The sequence below is a fragment of the Chiloscyllium plagiosum genome, unplaced genomic scaffold, assembly GCF_037043375.1.
Source record: "Chiloscyllium plagiosum isolate Xiang-an unplaced genomic scaffold, Cpla_swu_hap1 HiC_scaffold_12, whole genome shotgun sequence".
In the NCBI taxonomy this organism is placed as follows: Eukaryota; Metazoa; Chordata; class Chondrichthyes; order Orectolobiformes; family Hemiscylliidae; genus Chiloscyllium; species Chiloscyllium plagiosum.
Genome location: NW_028270150.1, coordinates 78,505,884 through 78,516,952, shown reverse-complemented (window position 1 = coordinate 78,516,952; position 11,069 = coordinate 78,505,884). Strand labels below are relative to the sequence as shown.

General features: G+C 37.2%; 1 protein-coding gene across 3 annotated transcripts in view; it reads right to left on the bottom strand.

The window, feature by feature from the left end:
- Positions 1 to 3,038: 3,038 nt before the first annotated feature.
- The window catches only part of rab9a (RAB9A, member RAS oncogene family), a 49,673-nt gene continuing 41,642 nt past the window's right edge, over positions 3,039 to 11,069 (bottom strand). For 2 of the 3 annotated variants that reach the window (XM_043700591.2, XM_043700588.2), the window contains exons 2-3: positions 7,830 to 7,856; positions 3,039 to 5,552 (exon numbers count right to left, since the gene is read on the bottom strand). In XM_043700591.2, the coding sequence (XP_043556526.1) occupies positions 4,909 to 5,514 (606 nt within the window). In that variant the 5' untranslated portion in view covers positions 5,515 to 5,552; positions 7,830 to 7,856 and the 3' untranslated portion in view covers positions 3,039 to 4,908. Of the gene's footprint in view, positions 5,553 to 7,829; positions 7,857 to 11,030; positions 11,059 to 11,069 lie in introns of those variants that run through there. The other variant, XM_087992961.1, reaches the window with a different exon arrangement.

Below are 11,069 nucleotides of genomic sequence, written 5' to 3'. Positions count from 1 at the left end.
GCTGGAAGAGCACAGCAATTCAGGTAGCATCCGACGAGCAGCAAAATCGGTGGAGTGGATAGGTGGAAAAGGAGCTAGGCAGGTTGGACAAGTCCGGACAGGTCCACGCGCCCCTACGACCTACCCTCCCATCCTGGCACTTTCCCCTGCCACTGCAGGAACTGTAAAACCTGTGCCCCCCTCACCTCTATCCAAGGCCCTAAAGGAGCCTTCCACATCCAAAGTTTTACCTGCACATCCACTAATATTATTTATTGTATCCGTTGCACCCGATGCGGTCTCCTCTACATTGGGGAGACTGGGCGCCTCCTAGCAGAGCACTTTAGGCAACATCTCCGAGACACCCGCACCAATCAACCAAACTGCCCCGTGGCCCAACATTTCAACTTCCCCCTCCCACTCTGCTGAGGACATGGAGGTCCTGGGCCTCCTTCACCGCCGCTCCCTCACCACCAGACGCCTGGAGGAAGAACGCCTCATCTTCCGCCTCGGAACACTTCAACCCCAGGGCATCAATGTGGACTTCAACAGCTTCCTCATTTCCCCTTCCCCCACCTCATCCTAGTTTCAAACTTCTAGGCCCGCACTGTCCCCTTGACTTGTCCGGACACCTATTCCTTTTCCACCTATCCACTCCACCCTCTCCTCTGATCCAGCATCTGCAGTCATTGTTTTTACCTAACTAGTTATAGGAATGATCATTCAGTTCATTCAACACAGCTAACTTTAACTTCTTGCCAAAAAGTGTATCCTCTGACTACAAAAATCTAATTACTTGAGCTGACATTCAGCTGAATTCCATAGATAAAGCCAAAAGTTTACTGCAGATATAAATTCTGTGGCTGTCAATAGCAGCTCTGGAATGTCGCATCTGTGATAGTATCTTAAGTAGCTTCGAGGGCAGATATGCACTATAACAGACAGCAGTCTGGAGCCATGATTGCATTTGTCCCTTTCATAAATACCCAGGTTCAGGGGTTAAAAGTGAGTTTCAACTGTATGCACATATTATGGGCTGAAGTGCAGGTCAGTAAAACTCTTGCTCCATAGTGGAAGACATTCAGCAAACCAGTTCAAAAGGAAACAAGAATTTCAGCTATCTGTAAAGTCAAAATGGACTGAACTATCAACCTTCTGCTATCTATGACTTAAGCTGATCTGTATACCTCAAACATCTGCATCTGTATATGTTGCATTATTTCTTCTCAGTAGCTAAACTTTATCTTCATTTATGTTAATGAAAGAGTATCTTAAAACATTTCAGCCTAGGAGACCAGGCCTACACAAGAGGATTGATTACAACAGTTAATGAAAATCAAACAAGGAAGGCAGGTTATTAAAGAGGAGCCAGTTCAGCCTTCACCAAAAACTTGACAAGTTAGGTACCTCGTCTGGAACAGTTATAAAATCAGGAAACTTCACCCAGGGACTGGTTGTGACAGAACTGAAGAATTAATTTGCCATTAATCCCTTATTCTAATCTTCTGTGTTAAACAGCAATTTACTTAAACTTTGTTCAATTTATTGTACATAAGGATCATGAGCAGTAAAATATCTTCTGGTTAATGCAGATTATCCAAATACTTTGAAGTCCATTTAGTTCGTAAGCATAATGCTTGATTCCTAATCAAGAGTTCTCCATTCCAACCGGTGTCCTTGCCCTCTGACATTATTCTGTCAAAGAGTCAGATGAACAGCACATAAACAGACTTATCCATGGTGATCAGCTCTCTCAAACTAATATAATCTCATTTGCCAGTACGTGACCCATATCCCTCTTAAACCTTTCCTATTTACCCATCCAGATGCTTTTAAAACATTGCAATTGTGCCAGCCTCCACCACTTCCTTTGACAGCTCATTCCATACATGCACCACCTTCTGCATGAAAAAGTTTCCTCTAAGGTCCCTTTTAAAATTTTTCTCCTCCTCACCCTAAACCTATGCCCTCTAGTTCTTGACTCCACCCCCGAGAGAGGACCTTATCTATTTACCCTATCCATGCTCATTATTTTATAAACCTCCATAAGATGACTCTTTGTTCGGCAATACTCCCCAGGATCCTACAATTAAGCATACAAGTTCTGCTCTGAATTGCCTCTCCAAAATGCAGCACTTCACATTTATCGAAATTAAACTCCATCTGCCACTTCTCAGCCCACGGCACAATCTGATCAAGATCCTGCTGTCCTCTGAAGTATCCTTCTTCACTGTCCACTATACCTCCAATTTTGGTGTAATCTGCAAACTTACTAATAATACCTATGTTCACATCCAAATCATTAATTTAAATAACAACAATCCTTGTGGCACACCAGTCTGAAAGGCAACCCTCCACTACGACCTTGTCTTCTACCTTTGAGCCAGTTCTGTATCTAAATGGCTACTTCTCCCTGTAATCCAAGAGATCTAACCTTGCGAACCAATCTACCAGGAGGAACCTTGTCGAATGCCTTAGATCACATTTCAGGTATAGATCACATCCACTGCTCTGTCCACATCAATCCTTTGTTTTCTTCGAAAAGTTTAAAACAGAAACTCATCTTTTGTCTAAATAGTTAAGCACATTCTCGTCTCACAATTGCTTAACAATTTTTCCATTATTTTATTTCCTTTCCCATTTTTTTGCTTTGCACCAGTTTGTTTCTTTCTCTGCAGATGGTGCTTTAACTTTGGTATAATTTCTATTTTTATTTCAGATTTCCAGGCCTTTTATTTTTAAGATCTTGACAGTACATCATTCATACAAGTGTCAGTCGTAACTATTTGCTCAAGACCATAGACAGGTTTTTAAACTCACCACCTTTGGGACAAAAGTCCAAACCTGATCACTGAGCAAAGACAAACTGAAGTCCTGACCTCTAAGTCTGAGCTTCTGGAACAGAGTTGGGTTTTTAAGTAAAAGCTTCAAACATGTGATAATGAAATTAATGAGTAAGTTACAGCATGAAATATGCGACTGATATCCAAATTGTCAAAATCCTCACTTTGAGAGATTTAAAATACTGGGGAAAAAAAAAGAAACACCAAAAAAGCAGCCAATGATTAAATAATTTTATGCAGCAACTAACAAAAGCAGTGGCATAAATGGAAAGATGACATTGTTAGAAATGGCTACTCAATTCTCAGCAATGTGCAGTGATTTAACAAATGCAACTCACACCAACATTAAAATGTAATTCAGCAGCACCTTAACAGCCAAAGTTGACAGTAGAGATCCTAATTCGTTAAATGGGTCATTTTAACTGTTACAAGCAGCACATTTACTGTAAAGCTTCAAAATAAAGTGCTTTTATATTTAACTCCACCTTTCTGTAACCAAATTAATTGTTCCATTATGTAAAGCCTGATCTGGCCATATTAATAAAGGTATTATTCTGCTTAACAAATAGGTCTGTCAGGATATTACAATGATTCATCATGTTGGGCCTTCCACTTGTATCTCGAGCAAAAATGCAATTTGTCAGTGATTATGAAATGCCATATTATTGATCTCAGTTTGATCATGGAAAGATATGGAGACAAGGGAAAAATGGCCAACAGCACATCCAAAATAACTCAGCTAAGGCCTTTGTTCAGCTTTGCAACAAATATTCTTGACTTAGGAAGACAGGAGTGTATAAAGAGAAACAAAGGAAATAAATATTTCACCACTAAAAATGTGTAAAACTGATTCAACTTTGGCTTACATCAGAATATAGTGTAGAAGGAAAGGCCAAAATTTAAAAAGAGCTGTAAGCTAAAGCTAATGATTCTGAATTAAGTTTTGTTTGACAGATTCAAATCATATCTTTTGTCACAATGTACAAAAGATACAATTTAAAGTTAAAATAATTATAAAGTCCAGTTCAGAACTGTGGATAACTTCATACAATATGGTAATGAGACAACATATTGCCCAAAATACATCATTTACAAGTATAATTAATCTTATAGGCTACATTAAACCCTGAGGAAAGAAAAAATGCATAAGGTGCTTCATAAATGATGCTGAACAATTAATGTTTAATGTTTAAAGCAGATTTAAAATTATTTCAGCACTCGCCAAGTAATTTCAAAATTTCACGGTACCTTTCTATTATTCCACTTAAAATTAGCTGTACATTAACAAAATAAACTCTGGCAGGTGACTGACCCAGAATTGTTGGCCACACTCTGCTTTTTTCAAACTTAATGCAGCTAACAATGGAATGATATCTTTTGGTTATCTGACATTGTAACATTCTGCAGAGTTGAACTTCCTCAAAAGCTAGACAAGGTTTTCAGTACCTGCAAAAATTTTGTTCAAGAAAAATGTGATCAGTAGACATTTTAGTTACACAAAACTCAAAACTAGGGCATGAGAAAATAAACAGGTGGTGGTTTCTATCCAATAACAGCAAATAACTATTTCCCCCTTGTTTGAAAAAATTAATAATTAACCCCAATATATTTTAGGGTCAGATTAGGAACATGAATACATAAAGGAGAATTTTACGGAACCAATTTACACAAATGGTAAATATTTAGAGTTAATTAGGCTCCAATTCTCCAACCGTTATCTCAAGCTACAGTATGGTTTGTTGCACAAAGATTTTTACACTTCAGTTAAAAATATTGTACCATCAACACCAATTTTTTTTTTAAATTTAAAGCATGTGAAGCTGTGCCATTTTTCAAAGTTGATTTCAAATCCACAAAACCTTTTTATTAAAGTATCATGGCCAATGAATAAGTTAATTATCTATGAGTAACTCATCTCATTAGCATTGTGCGTGTGCATTCAAACCCTCTCTCAACCCAAGGAACCTAGTATCTTCAGCTGATTGGCACTGGTTTCTCAGAACAGTTCCAACAGATTTGCATGACCCAATCAATCAACAATTCGTAAATGAATGGCATACAGTGGAAAGTTCACAGCATCCAACAGTCAGCAGCAGAAAGAACTGTGTTTCTTTCCTCGATTAAGATTCACTGTGTCCGTTTGCATGAAATTGTCAGATCTATCATCAGCAGCAAGAACACGACGAACAGCTTCTTCAAAGGCTACTGCAACATTGGTAGCATCTTTTGCGCTGGTTTCAAAATAAGGATGGTTACCATTCTCTTTGCACCAAGCCTGAGCTTCTTCTGTTGAAACTTGCCTCTCAGCAACATCAATTTTATTACCTAGAACCACAAATGGGAAACTCTCTGGTTCCTTGACATCTGCATAATAGATGAATTCCTTTTTCCAATTGCCCAAATTTTGGAAACTCTGGTGATCATCAACACTGAAAGTAAGGAGGCAACAATCAGAGCCTCGATAGAATGGTGTCCGAAGGCTTCTAAATCTCTCTTGACCAGCAGTATCCCATATCTGCATTGTCACATAATGTTCATCTACTTCCAAATCTTTGTTGAGAAACTCAACACCTATTGTGTGAAACAGATGAATGTCAAATTTATTAGTAACGTATCTATTCATGAGTGAACTTTTCCCTACTCCACCATCACCCAGTAGGATCACTTTTAGTAGAGTTGACTTTCCAGCCATGGTTCCTTAAAATAGCTGAAGTGATGTAATCAAATAGCCTGAAAAAAAAGAAAGATTCATTACCAACTAGTTGGGACCAGGTAGAATCTAAAATTAAATTATCCCAACTCTAGAACAATCAAAGCAGTTAGGCTCAAGCTGACAAAACAACCTTTAGGAAATTGGTCATTTAGTTATAGAAATAAGGAACAAAGATTCCAAACAATGCAACGTCAGTGCATTAATTATTAAGCTGTAATATTTTAAAATGTACATAAGTAGCAAACAATTGGATTTAAGGGCAACGGTTAATAGGTAAAGATAGCCACAAAAAAACTAAACATTTATTCCAAACGATTTTTGTATGGGTAATTAACAGCTTGTCCATGGTTAAAAATCTGGAATTATAAACAAGTTTGTTAACCTGTAGGATATTTTTCTACAGAACCAAATGCACAGAATTTTAAAACAAGAACAAAAATTTCTAGAGGAACTCAGCAGTACATGTCAGGAGAAAGCAGAGTTAACATGGAGTCCAGTAACCCTTCTGCAGAACTGGAGAGAATATTGACAGAGTCATAAAGATGTTACAGCATGGAAACAGACCCTTCGGTCCAACTCATCCATGCTGACCAGATACCCCAACACAATCTAGTCCCATCTGCCAGCACCTGGCCCATATCCCTCCAAACCTTTCCCGTTCATATACTCCACTTTCAAGGAGCTATGAACCTGCACTACAAGGTCTCTCTGTTCAGCAACACTCCCTAGGACCTTACCATTAAGTGTTTCAGTCCTGCTAAGATTTGCTTTCCCAAAATGCAGCACCTCACATTTATCTAAATTAAACTCCATTTGCCACTTCTCAGCCCATTGGCCCATCTGATCAAGATCCTGTTGTAATCTGAGGTAACCTTCACTATCCACTACATCTCCAATTTTGATGTCACCTGCAAACTTACTAACTATACCTCTTATGCTCATATCCAAATCATTTACATAAATGATGAAAAGTAGTGATATATCTGTAAACAATGCTTTAAGTATATTGAAAACCCAAAAATGTTATAGGCACCACACCTGCTTAAATAAGGCAAATTATGAAATTTACCAACAGAAACTCAGTGCCTGAAGAGAGAGTTATTATAATGAAGTTTAGAATCTGAACTTCTTTCCTTAACAGAAAAATGTTAGTATTCAAATATTTGGATTAGCAGAACAAAGCTCTCTTGATAGGAGTGCTGGTTTGGACAACTTGTTTTGTGAATACATTTTATTAACTTCAAGTATATGCGTGTTCTGGCAATGTGTATAGTTAATTGATAATACTTGTTTACAAACAAAATTGTAAACAATTTTTTAAAACTTGTGCACAGTTTACAAGTTTCCTTAAGCACAATACTCTCAGCTGATGTTGCATCTTTGGCTTAACCTCAATCTTGTAAAGTTCCCTTCACCATATGATAGGCATTCAAATTCTGACAATATAAATTAATCTTAAAATGGAAATATATTCAAGGGTACAATACACTCAAATCATTTATAATTTGCTCTTGGTTTCATCATGATCTGAACTCTAACTACTGGTTATTCTCTAAAATAGAAGTAAATCTTGCTTGTCACTTGACTATCCTAGAATGATTTCAACTGGTTTTGCCCTTCATTCCAGTCATGTGAGAATATCAACTCCAGTGTTTTAAGTTTTTTAAAAATGCATTTATGCAAGTCTGTGTTTCACTAAAAAGTGCTTACATTTGTAAGAACTCTGATATACTATTGCAAATAAAATTTGTTTGCTGAAATCGATCATATCACATTTAAGAGTAAGCTGCATGAAAATCAGGAATTTCAAATTTGGGAAGTATTCCCACTTTGAAAAGGACTCAAACAGTCTCATCTGGACTCTAATGATGACAGTGATAGTCCCCAGAGAAGCATACAGCGAGAGAGAGCGAGCGAGAGCGAGAGAACTGATAATGGCTTAACCTGAGGATCACCACACCACAGGTAAGGGACAAGATCAAGAAAGTGAGACCTTCATGATAACCTCAGCTGGTACAGGAACTGAACTCAAGCTGTTGGCATCATTCTGCATTGTAAACCAGTCTTCCAGCCAATGAGCTAACTACCCCAACTCTACTGGTAGAAATTTTCAAACTTATTCTACAAATGTATATATATACACAAAATTACAAAATACAAGCTTTATGGCTAAAACATCATACATTATATACCAAACTGAACAACACTACTTTGACTTTTTCAGTTTTTATATTTTAGTAAATTAATATTCACATTTATTTAGAAAGCCAGATATAAACTAAGTCATTTCTTACCTTTCAGATTAAAGCATCATTAGATTCCTGTATTAAAGAAAAGAAATGTGAAAATATTGTACAGATTATATTACCAACTTAAACACAACTTGTACCAGGAACAAAATGACTGTCTCTGCTCCCTAAGTCTCTGACAAAATTATCACAGGACTAAATGCTTATTTAGTGGTCCTCTTCCAAATTCTTACTGATTAGTCTGTGGCAACGATATTGATACTTGTACAGATTGGTATTTGATCCACAAAACAAGTGAGAGCAACCTACTATTCCTGTGCTCAAGTCTGATTCCAAACCCAGCTCTCTCAATTCTCATTTTAACTCCAATCCCTGCCCAATTCTAGAAGCACTCATGATTGTTTTGCATATTTTAAACAAATGACTGGAATTATGTTGGATAGTGACACAATTGGACATATCAACCAAATTAGTTTAAGTCAAACAAACAGAACGGGGATAAAGTCGAACCATCAGCAGAATATCATTGCACAAAATGACTTGTGCATCAGTAAAGCATATTATGGCTTAATTTTAAAAAGGTTAAGTATTCCTTTTAAGTGTATGTATGCATAATCAAAGCTAGTTCTGTGTTCGCGTAAGCAGGTCAATTCTGATCTATCAAGGAACAAGAGGGCAAAAAATTTGATGTCTCAACATTGCACTTCAGCATTATGACATAAATATTTCCTTTTAGCTGCTCATCTTTAGCTCAGTATTAGCTCCATTGCAGTTCTAGAATTGACACTTAGACAAATTAGTAAGTGGGAATTCATCTCCAAAACAATTATATTGACAACACTACAAAAGATGCATTATTCCAATCATATTGTGGAGTTGTCAATGTTGAACTGGGTTGGACAAGGTCAAAAATCACATCACCAGGTTGGAGTCCAACAGGTTTTATTCGAAAACGCTAGCTTTTGAAGCACTGCTCCTTAATTAGATGTTAGTGAGAGAGGAAGACCTTAGACACAACTGAGGGAGGAGATCAAATGGTCATACAATTCATGCAAACAAATTGAACATACCCAAGGTAGCTCTTAATCGTTTAATCAATTAGAATGGAGGTGCAGTTTTCGAATGACTAATATGCAAATCCTAGAATTTCTTTCAAGTCACTGCGCTGAGATAATTTGAGGCGTTATCAATATAAAAGTGACCTCCAGTTACACAACATATTTTAGGCATGAGATTGTGTTTGGAGTCTATATTTTATTTCCAAAGTAGGAGTTTATAAAATGTCACATTGACTCTCTACAAATTGTGTACTTTTTGAACAAAATAGAATGCATCTACAAATATTTCAGTGTAACTGGCTGCTTATCCTTTTCTTTTAAAAAAAAATCCATTCATGAAATGAAGGTGTCACTGGCTAGGCCAGCATTTATTGCTGATCCCTACTTGCCCAGAGCACAGATAAGAGTCAATCACATTGCTGTGGGGTATGGAGTCACATGTAGGGCAGACCAGGTAAGGATAGTGGTTTCCTTCCCTAAAGGACATTAGTGAACCAATTTTTTTTTGTTAATGAACGATGGATTCATGGTCAATATCAGACTCCTAATACCAGATCTGAATTCAAATTCCACCATCTGCCATGGTGGGATTTGAACCGGAGTCCCCAGAACTGGATTTCTGCATTAACAGTCTAGCTATTATACCACTAGGCTATCACCTCCCCTATTATGTTTGATAACCCTACTAATGCTGGGCATCTCTTGATCAAATTTATTTTGGATTTAAATCAATATTAGGAAAGGGGAAATCCATGCTCGAGAACACTAGATCTTTCCAAGAAGGTTCCTTTGGGTTAGTGGTGAACTCTGTCACTTCAAACCAACTGTAAAACTTGAACTATTAAAACTTGCCAATGGAATTCGATATAATTGATTTTAAAATTAAATATGTGACATTTCTTTACAGATGGGAATCAAGAAATAAATGGAGAATGCTAGCTCCCACACATTTCAATAGAAAGGTGTACACTGGAGAGAAGATAAATTATGCATTTAAAACATAATTCCATCTACACTCTGCTCATCTTACATTTTTATTTCTCCTAGAAACATTCCTAATAATAAAGATAAGGGAAGTTTTGCGCCCCAAAAATCCTGATGAAGGGCTTTTGCCCAAAACGTCGATTTCGAAGCTCCTTGGATGCTGCCTGAACTGCTGTGCTCTTCCAGCACCACTAATCCAGAATCTGGTTTCCAGCATCTGCAGTCATTGTTTTTACCTCTTATCCATCTCAATGATGCTAGTCACTTATTACCAGACATCACCCCAAAGAAGAAAGAATGGACAAGATGATAATTCAACATCTGAATCATAACCTCAGAACAGTATTGGTAGATATCGTGGAGCAAAAACGTGTTAACATTATATTGCCCAATGCAAACACAAAATAATTCCAGACTTCACAGATTTTACGACTGCACGTTATCTGCCTTCAAAACCTTCCATCCCATTATCGAGATTGTCAAAATTTTGCAATCCAAAAGTCCACCTCCACGACTAGATATTAGTTAAATTGTATTAACTCATGAGTTCTCATGGTGAATTTTCATAACGTTATCTTGATTTTCCCTTCATACCAACCATATAGAACTCAGATGAACTTACAAAGGAAAGCATAATGAATGTAACCAGAATTTTAAATCTGATTAGAGGTAAACTGGATTAGTCATGATTCTCTTACCTGGTCTTCACAGTGGAACTAATATAAGCTAGTTCACAAGCCAACACTTACTTCAAAATGCACATGTAAGTAGTACTTTTAACAATGTCATTGCCATTAGAGGGCACGTAAAAAAGTGTTTAGGGCACTTGAAGAAAAAAAACTTAAGATTTTAAGCACAGTGAGATGAGCAGAGGCGTTGAGAGAGGAAATGGCAGAAAGGCCAAAACACTAAGTTTGATCACAAATTGTTAGTTGGTACAAGGGTTAAATATGACAATAGATTGAAAACAGAAGAGCTTGAAAAAAAAACATTCATTATGCAGCAGAGCTATAGTGTAGCAAGATCGTGAAGTCAATTAAAGAACAAGGATTTCAAAATTAAAATACATCAAGGGATGGGCAGCCAGGAAAGTTTGAGAATGAGTGAACGTGGACTGATAAGCTACATGGCTTGAAGCTCAGTGTTAAATGGAACTTGGTGGGCATCAGCCTGAGTGACAGATTGTAAAGGAGAATCTGTTTACCTTGAGATGATTTGTTTAGATTGTGGTCTTAGACATGCT